Source organism: Manihot esculenta, chromosome 7, assembly GCF_001659605.2.
Source record: "Manihot esculenta cultivar AM560-2 chromosome 7, M.esculenta_v8, whole genome shotgun sequence".
In the NCBI taxonomy this organism is placed as follows: domain Eukaryota; kingdom Viridiplantae; phylum Streptophyta; class Magnoliopsida; order Malpighiales; family Euphorbiaceae; genus Manihot; species Manihot esculenta.
The window spans coordinates 15,626,608-15,644,453 of record NC_035167.2 but is presented as its reverse complement, the minus strand read 5'-3'; the positions used below and the strand labels follow the sequence as shown (position 1 = coordinate 15,644,453).

General features: G+C 34.3%; 1 protein-coding gene and 1 long non-coding RNA gene across 36 annotated transcripts in view; both read left to right on the top strand.

Annotated features, from left to right (window-relative positions):
* LOC122724082 (protein SWEETIE-like) overlaps positions 1-17,846 on the top strand; it is a 29,766-nt gene that overhangs the window by 8,199 nt on the left and 3,721 nt on the right. For 9 of the 35 annotated variants that reach the window (XR_006351355.1, XR_006351343.1, XR_006351353.1 and 6 more), the window contains exons 4-10: positions 14,600-14,667; positions 14,868-14,900; positions 14,970-15,080; positions 15,181-15,312; positions 16,119-16,376; positions 16,552-16,631; positions 17,719-17,824. Coding sequence is in view for 3 of the 35 variants with exons in the window: in XM_043958614.1 (XP_043814549.1) it covers positions 14,338-14,400; positions 14,600-14,603 (67 nt within the window). In the remaining 32 variants the exon portion in view is untranslated. The other 26 variants (XR_006351340.1, XR_006351331.1, XR_006351337.1 and 23 more) reach the window with 26 other exon arrangements.
* Positions 1,420-10,422, top strand: LOC122724085. Its single transcript, XR_006351360.1, has 2 exons — positions 1,420-7,747; positions 9,740-10,422. It is a non-coding gene; the product is annotated as an uncharacterized LOC122724085 (long non-coding RNA).

The window sequence follows — 17,846 nt, the reverse complement described above, 5'->3', positions numbered from 1 at the left end:
GCTGGACTCTACGCTACACCTTGGATAACCAAGGCGAGGTATTAATCGTTGGTTAATTAAGGTAAAATTCTTAAATGGTGTAGAAAAACCTAAAACGCTCTCATCGACGCCGTCGCTCGCTGCCGAATTTATTTTCCCGACTTCGTCCTTCTCACAAAAAGTTGGCCTTCTCGCTTCACCACCATTTTGGCCTCAGAAAAGGAGATATTGCCTTCGTGCTTTCTCCTAACTCTATTCACCTTTCGGTCCTTTCTTTCTATATCTTCTCTCTCGGTGTCGTTACCTCTCCTAAAAAATCAATTATCTTTAAACTTGAGATTCTCCACCAAATTCAGCTGTCGAAACCTGTACTTGTGTTCGTCACGTCGAATGCTGCTCGTACAATTCCTAATCTCAAAACAATCGTACTCGACTCTCCCGAGTTTGAATCGCTGATGATGAGTCTAGCTCACTGTGGAGAAATGGAAGGAGGGAAGGTTTACCAATTGGACCCTGGGACAATTCTCTATCCTCACGGACTACTGGTCGAGTTAATGGAGTGGTTTTGGCTCATCGAAATTTCGGATGCATGGTGGCCCTAAGTCATGCGGTTTACACGAGCTGGATGGCAGCTGCAACTTTCTTTTTTTTCGTTGCCTTATTTTCATGTCTATGGTTTATGTTATTCCGTGAGAGGTTTAACTATGGGAGTGGCGGTGGTGTGCATAGGTAGATTTGATATGAAGACAATGTTGATAGTAATTCAGGAGTGTAAGATAGACTGCACCGGTGGTGGTGCTGATAACTAAGGATCCTAGGTTGTTAGACGGCTAAGATTTTAGCTCTCTAGATGTTGCAGGTTGCAGCGTTGCTTCGCTTAGAAAAAGCGTAGTTGAACTGTTCCGTGAGCAATTTCGAAATTTCACTTTAAGTGAGGTTAGTTAAACAGCAAACTTGGATTTTTACCATTGACCGGTGGTTAATTTCTCATATTGGCTATTCAATGTGTAGCGTATGATCCACCAGTAAGTAATAAAAAAATACAGATGGAACGTCACGTTAGCTACCGGCAAATGCTCCCCCACTTTCATTTCAAATTTGAATTGAATCGCTAAATGTTTTTAAATCCTAACTTATTGTACCAAGTAAAATCATTTTAATTAAAATGCAAAAATTCATAAAGGTTTAAATTTTTTATGGCATTGTCCAAAAATATATTAAATGTCATGAAATACATGATAATAGTTACTTGACAAAATGAGAGAAGCACCACGGTACTTCTCCATTTCGGTTAGTTAAGTAACCTTATAGGGGTGTTAGAGTTAGTGGTATCAGAGCTAACGTTTAGGCCTTTCTAGGTGTTAAGGAGAAGGAACAAGTATAAGCAAATGTGTATACCTTATAGGTTAAGGTCTTGATATAACTCTACTATAGGCTTTTTGTAAGTTGGCTAAGAATGTTATTTGACATTCAACCTGTGTTAGAAGATAGAGGTGATAGTCTAAAGTCGTGATCGCGATAATCTATTCAAAGCTACAAACGTTTGTATTGTAAGCTGCAGATTACATTATGGACATTGGAGCATTGAGTGGAAATTGTGTGCATGACTTTTAAGAATCTGCTAGGATATAGTAGATGCCTTATATCTGATGCAGTTGTACCATGACAAGTTTCTAACTGCTATGAATCGACTTGAAATAAAAGTTTATATCCTTTTAGAATAAAATACTAGAGATATTAGCAATAAGGTATAGAAAAATTCTATGAGAGCGACAATGTACTCAAAAAACATAATTGTTTTTGTGTTGTTTATCATTAAAAAGAGGAATTTTATAAATATTATGATATAAGAGAAATGAAAAAAAGGAGAGGTATGAGTAGGTGAAATAGGCTAGAACATGTTAGTGACCAATCTTCTTGTTCACTTTTTACTGTGATGATTGTTTGATGTCGAAACATAGTCTTAACCTTCGAGAGAAATAAATTTGAATTATCATAATAACAGATTCAAGAGTTTTAAAGAAAGTTTAATTATCTAAACATTATGTAAGAGGGGATTGAAGATACAAGGAAAATACGCACATAAAATAGGTGATAGTTATGAGATGGTAGGTGTGATTAAGGGGTTAATTGATCTCATTAATAACATATTAGTTACTCTAGCTAGGAAAAAAATACGGAAGATTGTAGAGTCTATCAAACTTTTAAGAACATGACATAAATAGTGTATGAATTCCTAATGTACTTTTTGATAAATATTTCGATTCATCACTTGGAAGTGGATAGAATTGCCTTTAAGATTATATTGAAGGTCTATGTTGGAAAACCGAATTAATCGCTGCAATACTTTATTCTTTTTTCCTTTTCAGAAGTAAGATTATATTTGATAAGATTAGATAAATTATTTTGGCGGAAGTGATATTATTTGAGATAATATTGTTGTTTATTGGAAGTTTAGTTTTTATCTATATTGGTGATATAGTTAGATTTTAAACACTTTAATCGGTACAAGTAATTATTATTGATAGGTTATATTGATATCTGTTTATATATAAATATGTGTATATATATATATATATATGTTTTGAATATTTGTATTTAGTTTCTTAATTGGATTGTGCAAAGTTAGCTATGAAAATATAATTATTTATGTTTCCTTAGTTATTTCCTGGATTCTAGATATAACCCTTATTCCTCCAATAGATTATTCAATAAATGAATAAGATTATTTTTGTATAGCATAGTGTGATATTGTGGTTGATTATTAGCAAGAATAAATTATGTTAGTATAAACTTTATGTTATTATCCATTGTTAAGAGCTACGTGGACCTGATCCTCTATTGGAGGTACGTAGGCAGCCTTCGGGTGCGGTCGAAATATAATATATGTTAAGACTTTAATTAGCAAATAGTATCGATGTAAATTCAAGCCATATTAACAGATTTTCATGTTGAATAAATTACTTATTGGAAATTTAATAAGTTTAATATGACTAAAATAATTAACATACAAATAATTATATTTATAAGATTATAGAAAAAAAAAGCCACAAAAGAAACCACTGAATTAGCTAAGATATAGGAGAACAATTTTGATAAAGAGACCATGAGTGAATTAGACCCTTAATATTGCCAAAACTTGACTATAACTTAGGATAGAAGCATACAGAAGTACCTAAAATGAATAACTTGGAAAGCTTGTCAAAGGAACGAAAATTGGCATGCGAATAGGTGCAATTTGTGATATAAAACAACAATTGAAAGGCAGTGTCACCGTCTAGATATAAAACGTTAGTTGGCATTTCAAAGGCAGTGTCGTAGTTCAGTTATAAGGCATAAAGGAAGTGTTGCACCTATCCCAAATCCTCATTCACTAGCAGACTAAATGAAATTGTTTCTTGAAAAAATAAAGAATAGTGGCATAAAAATCCAAAATTTTATTTCTTGGCACAATAAATTACGATTTAAAAATATTTGGCGATTCTTTACAAATTTGAATTGAAAGTGGGGGAGCATCTGTCGGTAGCAGGCCATATTGTATTTTTATATTACTTGATGCTGGACTCTACGCTACACCTTGGATAACCAAGGCGAGGTATTACTCGTTGGTTAATTAAGGTAAAATTCTTAAATGGTGTAGAAAAACCTAAAACGCTCTCATCGACGCCGTCGCTCGCTGCAGAATTTATTTTCCCGACTTCGTCCTTCTCACAAAAAGTTGGCCTTCTCGCTTCACCACCATTTTGGCCTCAGAAAAGGAGATATTGCCTTCGTGCTTTCTCCTAACTCTATTCACCTTTCGGTCCTTTCTTTCTATATCTTCTCTCTCGGTGTCGTTACCTCTCCTAAAAAATCAATTATCTTTAAACTTGAGATTCTCCACCAAATTCAGCTGTCGAAACCTGTACTTGTGTTCGTCACGTCGAATGCTGCTCGTACAATTCCTAATCTCAAAACAATCGTACTCGACTCTCCCGAGTTTGAATCGCTGATGATGAGTCTAGCTCAATGTGGAGAAATGGAAGGAGGGAAGGTTTACCAATTGGACCCTGGGACAATTCTCTATCCTCACGGACTACTGGTCGAGTTAATGGAGTGGTTTTGGCTCATCGAAATTTCGGATGCATGGTGGCCCTAAGTCATGCGGTTTACACGAGCTGGATGGCAGCTGCAACTTTCTTTTTTTTCGTTGCCTTATTTTCATGTCTATGGTTTATGTTATTCCGTGAGAGGTTTAACTATGGGAGTGGCGGTGGTGTGCATAGGTAGATTTGATATGAAGACAATGTTGATAGTAATTCAGGAGTGTAAGATAGACTGCACCGGTGGTGGTGCTGATAACTAAGGATCCTAGGTTGTTAGACGGCTAAGATTTTAGCTCTCTAGATGTTGCAGGTTGCAGCGTTGCTTCGCTTAGAAAAAGCGTAGTTGAACTGTTCCGTGAGCAATTTCGAAATTTCACTTTAAGTGAGGTTAGTTAAACAGCAAACTTGGATTTTTACCATTGACCGGTGGTTAATTTCTCATATTGGCTATTCAATGTGTAGCGTATGATCCACCAGTAAGTAATAAAAAAATACAGATGGAACGTCACGTTAGCTACCGGCAAATGCTCCCCCACTTTCATTTCAAATTTGAATTGAATCGCTAAATGTTTTTAAATCCTAACTTATTGTACCAAGTAAAATCATTTTAATTAAAATGCAAAAATTCATAAAGGTTTAAATTTTTTATGGCATTGTCCAAAAATATATTAAATGTCATGAAATACATGATAATAGTTACTTGACAAAATGAGAGAAGCACCACGGTACTTCTCCATTTCGGTTAGTTAAGTAACCTTATAGGGGTGTTAGAGTTAGTGGTATCAGAGCTAACGTTTAGGCCTTTCTAGGTGTTAAGGAGAAGGAACAAGTATAAGCAAATGTGTATACCTTATAGGTTAAGGTCTTGATATAACTCTACTATAGGCTTTTTTGTAAGTTGGCTAAGAATGTTATTTGACATTCAACCTGTGTTAGAAGATAGAGGTGATAGTCTAAAGTCGTGATCGCGATAATCTATTCAAAGCTACAAACGTTTGTATTGTAAGCTGCAGATTATATTATGGACATTGGAGCATTGAGTGGAAATTGTGTGCATGACTTTTAAGAATCTGCTAGGATATAGTAGATGCCTTATATCTGATGCAGTTGTACCATGACAAGTTTCTAACTGCTATGAATCGACTTGAAATAAAAGTTTATATCCTTTTAGAATAAAATACTAGAGATATTAGCAATAAGGTATAGAAAAATTCTATGAGAGCGACAATGTACTCAAAAAACATAATTGTTTTTGTGTTGATTATCATTAAAAAGAGGAATTTTATAAATATTATGATATAAGAGAAATGAAAAAAAGGAGAGGTATGAGTAGGTGAAATAGGCTAGAACATGTTAGTGACCAATCTTCTTGTTCACTTTTTACTGTGATGATTGTTTGATTTCGAAACATAGTCTTAACCTTCGAGAGAAATAAATTTGAATTATCATAATAACAGATTCAAGAGTTTTAAAGAAAGTTTAATTATCTAAACATTATGTAAGAGGGGATTGAAGATACAAGGAAAATACGCACATAAAATAGGTGATAGTTATGAGATGGTAGGTGTGATTAAGGGGTTAATTGATCTCATTAATAACATATTAGTTACTCTAGCTAGGAAAAAAATACGGAAGATTGTAGAGTCTATCAAACTTTTAAGAACATGACATAAATAGTGTATGAATTCCTAATGTACTTTTTGATAAATATTTCGATTCATCACTTGGAAGTGGATAGAATTTCCTTTAAGATTATATTGAAGGTCTATGTTGGAAAACCGAATTAATCACTGCAATACTGTATTCTTTTTTCCTTTTCAGAAGTAAGATTATATTTGATAAGATTAGATAAATTATTTTGGCGGAAGTGATATTATTTGAGATAATATTGTTGTTTATTGGAAGTTTAGTTTTTATCTATATTGGTGATATAGTTAGATTTTAAACACTTTAATCGGTACAAGTAATTATTATTGATAGGTTATATTGATATCTTTTTATATATAAATATGTGTATATATATATATATATGTTTTGAATATTTGTATTTAGTTTCTTAATTGGATTGTGCAAAGTTAGCTATGAAAATATAATTATTTATGTTTCCTTAGTTATTTCCTGGATTCTAGATATAACCCTTATTCCTCCAATAGATTATTCAATAAATAAATAAGATTATTTTTGTATAGCATAGTGTGATATTGTGGTTGATTATTTTCAAGAATAAATTATGTTAGTATAAACTTTATGTTATTATCCATTGTTAAGAGCTACGTGGACCTGATCCTCTATTGGAGGTACGTAGGCAGCCTTCGGGTGCGGTCGAAATATAATATATGTTAAGACTTTAATTAGCAAATAGTATCGATGTAAATTCAAGCCATATTAACAGATTTTCATGTTGAATAAATTACTTATTGGAAATTTAATAAGTTTAATATGACTAAAATAATTAACATACAAATAATTATATTTATAAGATTATAGAAAAAAAAAAGCCACAAAAGAAACCACTGAATTAGCTAAGATATAGGAGAACAATTTTGATAAAGAGACCATGAGTGAATTAGACCCTTAATATTGCCAAAACTTGACTATAACTTAGGATAGAAGCATACAGAAGTACCTAAAATGAATAACTTGGAAAGCTTGTCAAAGGAACGAAAATTGGCATGCGAATAGGTGCAATTTGTGATATAAAACAACAATTGAAAGGCAGTGTCACCGTCTAGATATAAAACGTTAGTTGGCATTTGAAAGGCAGTGTCGTAGTTCAGTTATAAGGCATAAAGGAAGTGTTGCACCTATCCCAAATCCTCATTCACTAGCAGACTAAATGAAATTGTTTCTTGAAAAAATAAAGAATAGTGGCATAAAAATCCAAAATTTTATTTCTTGGCACAATAAATTAGGATTTAAAAATATTTGGCGATTCTTTACAAATTTGAATTGAAAGTGGGGGAGCATCTGTCGGTAGCAGGCCATATTGTATTTTTATATTACTTGATGCTGGACTCTACGCTACACCTTGGATAACCAAGGCGAGGTATTAATCGTTGGTTAATTAAGTTAAAATTCTTAAATTGTGTAGAAAAACCTAAAACGCTCTCATCGACGCCGTCGCTCGCTGCCGAATTTATTTTCCCGACTTCGTCCTTCTCACAAAAAGTTGGCCTTCTCGCTTCACCACCATTTTGGCCTCAGAAAAGGAGATATTGCCTTCGTGCTTTCTCCTAACTCTATTCACCTTTCGGTCCTTTCTTTCTATATCTTCTCTCTCGGTGTCGTTACCTCTCCTAAAAAATCAATTATCTTTAAACTTGAGATTCTCCACCAAATTCAGCTGTCGAAACCTGTACTTGTGTTCGTCACGTCGAATGCTGCTCGTACAATTCCTAATCTCAAAACAATCGTACTCGACTCTCCCGAGTTTGAATCGCTGATGATGAGTCTAGCTCACTGTGGAGAAATGGAAGGAGGGAAGGTTTACCAATTGGACCCTGGGACAATTCTCTATCCTCACGGACTACTGGTCGAGTTAATGGAGTGGTTTTGGCTCATCGAAATTTCGGATGCATGGTGGCCCTAAGTCATGCGGTTTACACGAGCTGGATGGCAGCTGCAACTTTCTATTTTTTCGTTGCCTTATTTTCATGTCTATGGTTTATGTTATTCCGTGAGAGGTTTAACTATGGGATAAATATTTCGATTCATCACTTGGAAGTGGATAGAATTGCCTTTAAGATTATATTGAAGGTCTATGTTGGAAAACCGAATTAATCACTGCAATACTTTATTCTTTTTTCCTTTTCAGAAGTAAGATTATATTTGATAAGATTAGATAAATTATTTTGGCGGAAGTGATATTATTTGAGATAATATTGTTGTTTATTGGAAGTTTAGTTTTTATCTATATTGGTGATATAGTTAGATTTTAAACACTTTAATCGGTACAAGTAATTATTATTGATAGGTTATATTGATATCTGTTTATATATAAATATGTGTATATATATATATATATGTTTTGAATATTTGTATTTAGTTTCTTAATTGGATTGTGCAAAGTTAGCTATGAAAATATAATTATTTATGTTTCCTTAGTTATTTCCTGGATTCTAGATATAACCCTTATTCCTCCAATAGATTATTCAATAAATGAATAAGATTATTTTTGTATAGCATAGTGTGATATTGTGGTTGATTATTAGCAAGAATAAATTATGTTAGTATAAACTTTATGTTATTATCCATTGTTAAGAGCTACGTGGACCTGATCCTCTATTGGAGGTACGTAGGCAGCCTTCGGGTGCGGTCGAAATATAATATATGTTAAGACTTTAATTAGCAAATAGTATCGATGTAAATTCAAGCCATATTAACAGATTTTCATGTTGAATAAATTACTTATTGGAAATTTAATAAGTTTAATATGACTAAAATAATTAACATACAAATAATTATATTTATAAGATTATAGAAAAAAAAAGCCACAAAAGAAACCACTGAATTAGCTAAGATATAGGAGAACAATTTTGATAAAGAGACCATGAGTGAATTAGACCCTTAATATTGCCAAAACTTGACTATAACTTAGGATAGAAGCATACAGAAGTACCTAAAATGAATAACTTGGAAAGCTTGTCAAAGGAACGAAAATTGGCATGCGAATAGGTGCAATTTGTGATATAAAACAACAATTGAAAGGCAGTGTCACCGTCTAGATATAAAACGTTAGTTGGCATTTCAAAGGCAGTGTCGTAGTTCAGTTATAAGGCATAAAGGAAGTGTTGCACCTATCCCAAATCCTCATTCACTAGCAGACTAAATGAAATTGTTTCTTGAAAAAATAAAGAATAGTGGCATAAAAATCCAAAATTTTATTTCTTGGCACAATAAATTAGGATTTAAAAATATTTGGCGATTCTTTACAAATTTGAATTGAAAGTGGGGGAGCATCTGTCGGTAGCAGGCCATATTGTATTTTTATATTACTTGATGCTGGACTCTACGCTACACCTTGGATAACCAAGGCGAGGTATTAATCGTTGGTTAATTAAGGTAAAATTCTTAAATTGTGTAGAAAAACCTAAAACGCTCTCATCGACGCCGTCGCTCGCTGCCGAATTTATTTTCCCGACTTCGTCCTTCTCACAAAAAGTTGGCCTTCTCGCTTCACCACCATTTTGGCCTCAGAAAAGGAGATATTGCCTTCGTGCTTTCTCCTAACTCTATTCACCTTTCGGTCCTTTCTTTCTATATCTTCTCTCTCGGTGTCGTTACCTCTCCTAAAAAATCAATTATCTTTAAACTTGAGATTCTCCACCAAATTCAGCTGTCGAAACCTGTACTTGTGTTCGTCACGTCGAATGCTGCTCGTACAATTCCTAATCTCAAAACAATCGTACTCGACTCTCCCGAGTTTGAATCGCTGATGATGAGTCTAGCTCACTGTGGAGAAATGGAAGGAGGGAAGGTTTACCAATTGGACCCTGGGACAATTCTCTATCCTCACGGACTACTGGTCGAGTTAATGGAGTGGTTTTGGCTCATCGAAATTTCGGATGCATGGTGGCCCTAAGTCATGCGGTTTACACGAGCTGGATGGCAGCTGCAACTTTCTTTTTTTTCGTTGCCTTATTTTCATGTCTATGGTTTATGTTATTTCGTGAGAGGTTTAACTATGGGAGTGGCGGTGGTGTGCATAGGTAGATTTGATATGAAGACAATGTTGATAGTAATTCAGGAGTGTAAGATAGACTGCACCGGTGGTGGTGATGATAACTAAGGATCCTAGGTTGTTAGACGGCTAAGATTTTAGCTCTCTAGATGTTGCAGGTTGCAGCGTTGCTTCGCTTAGAAAAAGCGTAGTTGAACTGTTCCGTGAGCAATTTCGAAATTTCACTTTAAGTGAGGTTAGTTAAACAGCAAACTTGGATTTTTACCATTGACCGGTGGTTAATTTCTCATATTGGCTATTCAATGTGTAGCGTATGATCCACCAGTAAGTAATAAAAAAATACAGATGGAACGTCACGTTAGCTACCGGCAAATGCTCCCCCACTTTCATTTCAAATTTGAATTGAATCGCTAAATGTTTTTAAATCCTAACTTATTGTACCAAGTAAAATCATTTTAATTAAAATGCAAAAATTCATAAAGGTTTAAATTTTTTATGGCATTGTCCAAAAATATATTAAATGTCATGAAATACATGATAATAGTTACTTGACAAAATGAGAGAAGCACCACGGTACTTCTCCATTTCGGTTAGTTAAGTAACCTTATAGGGGTGTTAGAGTTAGTGGTATCAGAGCTAACGTTTAGGCCTTTCTAGGTGTTAAGGAGAAGGAACAAGTATAAGCAAATGTGTATACCTTATAGGTTAAGGTCTTGATATAACTCTACTATAGGCTTTTGTAAGTTGGCTAAGAATGTTATTTGACATTCAACCTGTGTTAGAAGACAGAGGTGATAGTCTAAAGTCGTGATCGCGATAATCTATTCAAAGCTACAAACGTTTGTATTGTAAGCTGCAGATTACATTATGGACATTGGAGCATTGAGTGGAAATTGTGTGCATGACTTTTAAGAATCTGCTAGGATATAGTAGATGCCTTATATGTGATGCAGTTGTACCATGACAAGTTTCTAACTGCTATGAATCGACTTGAAATAAAAGTTTATATCCTTTTAGAATAAAATACTAGAGATATTAGCAATAAGGTATAGAAAAATTCTATGAGAGCGACAATGTACTCAAAAAACATAATTGTTTTTGTGTTGTTTATCATTAAAAAGATGAATTTTATAAATATTATGATATAAGAGAAATGAAAAAAAGGAGAGGTATGAGTAGGTGAAATAGGCTAGAACATGTTAGTGACCAATCTTCTTGTTCACTTTTTACTGTGATGATTGTTTGATATCGAAACAGTCTTAACCTTCGAGAGAAATAAATTTGAATTATCATAGTAACAGATTCAAGAGTTTTAAAGAAAGTTTAATTATCTAAACATTGTGTAAGAGGAGATTGAAGATACAAGGAGAATATGCACATAAAATAAGTGATAGTTATGAGATGGTAGGTGTGATTAAGGGGTTAATTTATCTCATTAATGACATATTAGTTACTCTAGCTAGGAAAAAAATAAGGAAGATTGTAGAGTCTATCAAACTTTTAAGAACATGATATAAATAGTGTATGAATTCCTAATGTACTTTTTGATAAATATTTCGATTCATCACTTGGAAGTGGATAGAATTGCCTTTAAGATTATATTGAAGGTCTATGTTGGAAAACCGAATTAATCACTGCAATAGTTTATTCTTTTTCCCTTTTTAGAAGCATTATTATATTTGATAAGGTTAGATAAATTATTTTGGCGGAATTGATATTATTTGAGATAATATTGTTGTTTATTGGAAGTTTAGTTTTTATCTATATTGGTGATATAGTTTGATTTTAAACACTTTAATCGGTACAAGTAATTATTGATAGGTTATATTGATATATGTTTATATATAAATATGTGTATATATATATATATGTATATATATATATGTTTTGAATATTGGTATTTAGTTTCTTAATAAGATTGTGCAAAGTATAGCTATGAAAATATGAAAATATAATTATTTATATTTCCTTAGTTATTTATTGGATTCTAGATATAACCCTTATTCCTCCAATAGATTGTTGAATAAATGAATAAGATTATTTTTGTATAGCATAATGTGATATTGTGGTTGATTATTAGCAAGAATAAATTATGTTAGTATAAACTTTATGTTATTATCTATTGTTAAGTGCTACGTGGACCTGATCCTCTATTGGAGGTACGTAGGCAGCCTTCGGGTGCGGTCGAAATATAACATATGTTAATACTTTAATTAGCAAATAGTAGCGATGTAAATTCAAGCCATATTAACAGATTTTCACGTTGAATAAATTACTTATTGGAAATTTAATAATTTTAATATGACTAAAATAATTAACATACAAATAATTATATTTATAAGATTATAGATAAAAATAAAGCCACAAAAGAAATCACTGAATTAGCAAAGATATATGAGAACAATTTTCATAAAGAGACCATGAGTGAATTAGACCCTTAATATTGCTAAAACTTGACTATAACTTAGGATAGAAGCATACATAAGTACCTAAACTGAATAACTTGGAAAGCTTGTTAAAGGAACGAAAATTGGCATGCGAATAGGTGCAATTTGTGATATAAAACGGCAATTGAAAGGCAGTGTCGCAGTCTAGATATAGAACGTAAGTTGGCATTTGAAAGGCAGTGTCGTAGTTCAATTATAAGGCATAGACGAAGTGTCGCACCTATCCCAAATCCTCATTCACTAGCAGACTAAATGAAATTATTGCTTGAAAAAATAAAGAATAATGGCATAAAAATCCAAAATTTTATTTCTTGGCGCAATAAATTAGGATTTAAAAATATTTGGCTATTCTTTCCAAATTTGAATTGAAAGTGGGGGAGCATCTGTCGGTAGCAGACCATATTGTATTTTTATATTACTTGATGCTGGACTCTACGCTACACCTTGGATAACCAAGGCGAGGTATTAATCGTTGGTTAATTAAGATAAAATTCTTAAATGGGGTAGAAAAACCTAAAACGCTCTCATCGACGCCGTCGCTCGCCGCCGAATTTATTTTTCCCACTTCGTCCTTCGCACAAAAAGTTGGCCTTCTCGCTTCACGACCATTTTGGCCTCAGAAAAGGAGATATTGCCTTCGTGCTTTCTCCTAGCTCTATTCACCTTTCGGTCCTTTATTTCTATATCTTCTCTCTCGATGTCGTTACCTCTCATAAAAAATCAAATATCTTTAAACTTGAGATTCTCCACCAAATTCAGCTGTCGAAACCTGTACTTGTGTTCGTCACGTCGAATGCTGCTCATACAATTCCTAATCTCAAAACAATCGTACTCGACTCTCCCGAGTTTGAATCGCTGATGATGAGTCTAGCTCACTGTGGAGAAATGGAAGGAGTGAAGTTTTACCAATTGGACCCTGGGACAATTCTCTATCCTCACGGACTACTAGTCGAGTTAATGGAGTGGTTTTGGCTCATCGAAATTTCAGATGCATGGTGGCCCAAAGTCATGCGGTTTACACGAGCTGGATGGCAGGTCACCGACTTCGTCCTTCGCACAAAAAATTGGCCTCTCGCTTCACCACCATTTTGGCCTCAGAAAAGGAGATATTGCCTTCGTGCTTTCTCCTAACTCAATTCACCTTTCGATCCTTTATTTTTATATCTTCTCTCTCGGTGTCGTTACCTCTTTTAAACCTGTAATTGTGTTCGTCACGTTGAATGCTGCTCTTACAATTCCTAATCTCAAAAACAATCGTACTCGACTCTTCCGAGTTTACTGTGGCTAGCTATTTCTGTTACTTGAATGCATATCCATGTGGGAATAATTTCTTTAGAAGTTCCACACTGTTGATTTTTTAGAATCCCAACCATGTGGTTTACATCTGTTATGCTCAAGCTGCTTGTAGTTAGGCGTTGATACCGGCTATTAACAAATTACTATTGGTGCACATGGTGCTCTTTGTTGCAATTTTCCTTTTTTTTGAGTTGGAATTGTAAGAATCACTCATTTAATAGCATTATGTCCACCTTGACTTCATTGAAGTGTCAAATGCATCAGGCAATTGACTATTCTTATAGAAAAGTTAAGCCCTGTCGGTACCCACTCACACATCATAGTTTACTACTGAGCAATTATAATGCCATAATGCAACTGAACAATTAAGGATCCTAACCAATGAAAACTAAGTGTGGTCGTTCTCCTATAAAATGCTCTGGTTTACTAGAGATGTTAAAGCTACTGGCAATAAATATTGCCTAGAGGAGAATCTGGAAAATTAGCTCTTCTCTTCATAATCAGTGTCTCACTAAAAGGACATTACTGTACGGTGCATGGAAATGCATGCTACATCTAGAATTCCTAACCTGTTGGACCTTGATGGCCTAAAACTTAGTTTCTTTAGGGTGGGTGTTGTCCCTTAACTTAGTTTTTGCACTCTTGAGCATTACCTGCCTGGCAGTTATTCCTTTGTTGCTGATGCTAGCTGTTTGTGTTCCACCTACTGAAGTTGGTCCTTCAGGGTTTTATAGGTTTGGTGCTTTGAATTGCTCAAGTAGTCTAATTGATGAAGTTAAATATGCATAGACTAATTTAATTACTTTGTAACTGATGTTTCTCTCCCTACAATTTCAAATCCCGATGCAAGTGCTGATCTTGCTGTGGTTTTAATGCAAGAAGGACTTGCACACATCTTACTTGTCGGTAAAAGGTAAGGTAATTCTTTGATTTTTTTTGGTTCAGTTGTTTAAAAATAAATAATCACATAAACATGAAGCAACAAAGCCTATAAGGAATGACTTCCACTCTACTTCATATCTTATTTTCTCGAATATTTTTTTTATTGTCATGTTGTAAACTGTTATCCTGGTGCCTTATGGTGCTGTGACTAATACACTACATCGTAACAGCTAATCGATCAAGGATAGAGACTTCAATTCCTCGAAAGCATGGCCCTGCCATTGCTGTTTATGAGTCGGTATGCTTCTTTTCTTCCAACACAGTGAATCCAAGTCATTTATATTTGAGTTGCTATTGGCTTGTCAATGTACTGGAGTTGTTATTACTGATGTGGCTTCTATGGTTCTGCCTCCTTTTGCATGGATTCTAAGGATTCATGAATTTATCAGAAGTGCTTTAAAACTCTATGTTTTACATTTCTTGTTCTCCTTGCTGCAGGCATTGAATAAGTTCTTTGAGCATGTTTTACAGGTGAGCATTTGATTTGTATTTTATGTTAGTATGCCTCTACCCTGCTTCTGAATTCACAATATGTTTCAGGCAAATTAAATACCTGAAGCACTTCTTCACCAGTTCTGATAGATTTTATCCAAGCATATTGATTTCAGTGTCATTCGTTGTGCGGTGATTGCAAGCCCTGGTTTCACTAAGGTTTGCAATAAATATGCCATTCTCCCCCCCCCTGTTTTCATTCAACTTCCTACTTGCTAATATGGCTTTGATCTCTTGTGAAATGATTTTTTTTCTGCAGCAATATATACAATAGTCGAGTGTTTTATTCTTCAGGATCAGTTTCATCGTCACTTATTGTTGGAGGCAGAGATGAGACAGCTGAGACCCATTATTGAGAACAAGTCACGCATAGTGCAAGCTCAGGATATAAGTATGTTTGTTATCTTTGCTTCCAGTGTTAATAGTGGTTAAAACAATGAATGAAACTTTGCAGGGTAGAGGTATCAAGCATAATGGCATACTGGAATATGATGTTTTGGGATAAATTTCTTGAGCATATATACTTTATGTTTATATGGTACTGGATTTTCTTGTTAACTTGGTTATGCGCCCTGAAGTTCTTTTCTTTTTCCTGTTCTCCCTTTTTTCTTTTAAAAAAATTATCTTCATCCATTTTCATCTTTTCGTCATTTGGAGTGGAGACGGTTTAGCTGTTTGTAACTGGAAGGAGGATTATCCTACTACTATATTAGGTCACAGCAGCTAGAACACAACATAACTTGTTTTGTCCTTCCTAAATTTAGTGAACATTAACCTTTGTTACACAGGCATTGCTTGAGGGAGGTTCTTGATGCCCCAAATGTTATGAACATGATTAAAAGACTGCAACACTCCCAATACGTTTCTTTACGAAAGCACGACAAAAACGTGGTCCTTTTCTATATTTGTTTTTTCTTTTCCCTTTATTTCTAATATCGTATTCATTCACATCGGTCTGCCTTCTTGGTTCTTGGCCGGCTTTTTGCAAGTGTATCGAGGACATTTCATCTGGGATTTCGATGGCAAAGTTTGATTTACCTTTAAGTTTCTCACTTTAATGGTGAAATTCGATTACTTTGTGAAATCTTGCCCATAAATTCTTCTGGGTTTGCTTCAAATTGCATTCTCCATCATTCATAACCTGTATTCCACCTCATTTTAGATATTGTTTGTGTTTTTGTAATTTTTGGCCTGAAGATCGATCTGGGTGTGCTTCAGAATCAGTAATATCATCATCCAGAATCTCAATTGCTTCTGCAAGTATGGTTTCTTTGACTGGTTCAATGTTATTTCCTGCTACTGCACCGCATGGCTCTACTGGGTCTGCTAGATTCTCTATTTGGAGTACGGACACAACCCTCTTCGTTCTGCTATAATCAGAGAAAGGTTCTCTGCGCTTGTATGGCACCTCTGCGAAACATAGGCCGCGATGAATATCGAGCAACCAAATTCAATGTAATTCCCTTACGCTAAGTGTATTTGTCTAGTTTCTGTAGTTTAGATTGTTTTTAGTTTTTGCGGTGTCTTGTTTGATCGTTTGTTGTTCAGCGCTTTTCTTCTTTTATCTCCTTTTGCTCTATCGTTAACTTAATTTGCATCTGTTTCTTACTATGTTTTTCTTTTCTTTTAGGTGTGACCAGGATTCTTATAAATCAAAGCAATTAGGGACGGTATTGGAACCAGAGGATGATTCTGATGTTCTAATTGAAGGTAAAAATGTCTACAAGTCATTTGGGGATAAGGATGTACTGAGAGGTGTCAGCTTCAAGGTGACTTTTGTTAGAAATTGATGCGTGTTCTCTTTCTATCTAATGGTTCTTTCTATTATTAGCATATATTCTTACAACTGTTATGCACAGCATATTAACTCTTGATCAACATTCTTGTGGTAAACGTCGTTCTCTGTTCTGTTCACAATTCAACTTCTGAGTGATATTGAGCTATTGTTTTACTGCTTCTGCTTGTGGTTTGCCTATTGCACCAAACAATGTAAAAGAAATTACGGTAACAACTGGTTTTTGTTGAGCTAAGGCCTTTCATGTGAGATTATAAAATTTGATTCAAAGTTGCATAATAAACTAACGACTCTTTTGAAGCATGAGCAAGGAATTAGGAACCAAGTATGGCTGTTAGATTACCTATGGAATTGTTGTTTAATGATTACAAGCTTCCCTGAATTGTCCGGTGGAGGGGAAGGTTTTTCTGTACTGGCCATGTTATTGTTTTGGTCTTGTACACAATCTTGAGTTGCATCCAGCTCTTTTTAGATGTTTGACTTGGTTTATGGGGTTTATAATGGGAAAAGGGAAAAGAAAATCTTATTTCCTTTGTTTCAATATTATTAGTCAATAATTCAACTAATGTGGTTAATTTGCATTCTTTTGCAAAAATTTGGGTTTACGGTAGAAATATCTTAGTGACCAAAATCTTCTTCTTCACATTTTTCAACTACGAGTTCTAATAACCAAATCACTCTTTTTTAAATTCCAGAACATCTTAATAGCCAAATCGATGACTATGAATAAGAAGGAACATAGTGAAGGCTTACAATCTTCCACGCAAGTATTTAACATGAGAACTAACTATAGGATGTTAAATTTGATTAATTAAATATATAGAAATTATTTAAAATTTGCAAAATTTCATCTCAGATGGTTGTTCTGCTTGCATAATTCTGAATATTGGTAGAGTTCATGGAAAGTTAATTTCTTCTCCTTCCCCTTTTTTTTCTCTTGTTGTGTTCTCCTTGTCATATTTTTGTCACTATTATTAATTATGAATTATTTTTTGCTAAAAGGTTGGTGGCTTGGGAGATGTTGTGACCGGTCTTGGAAAAGCACTAAAAAAGAGAGGACACCTTGTGGAAATTATTCTGCCAAAATATGACTGCATGCAATATGATGGTATTGGCAATTTAAGGGTAGG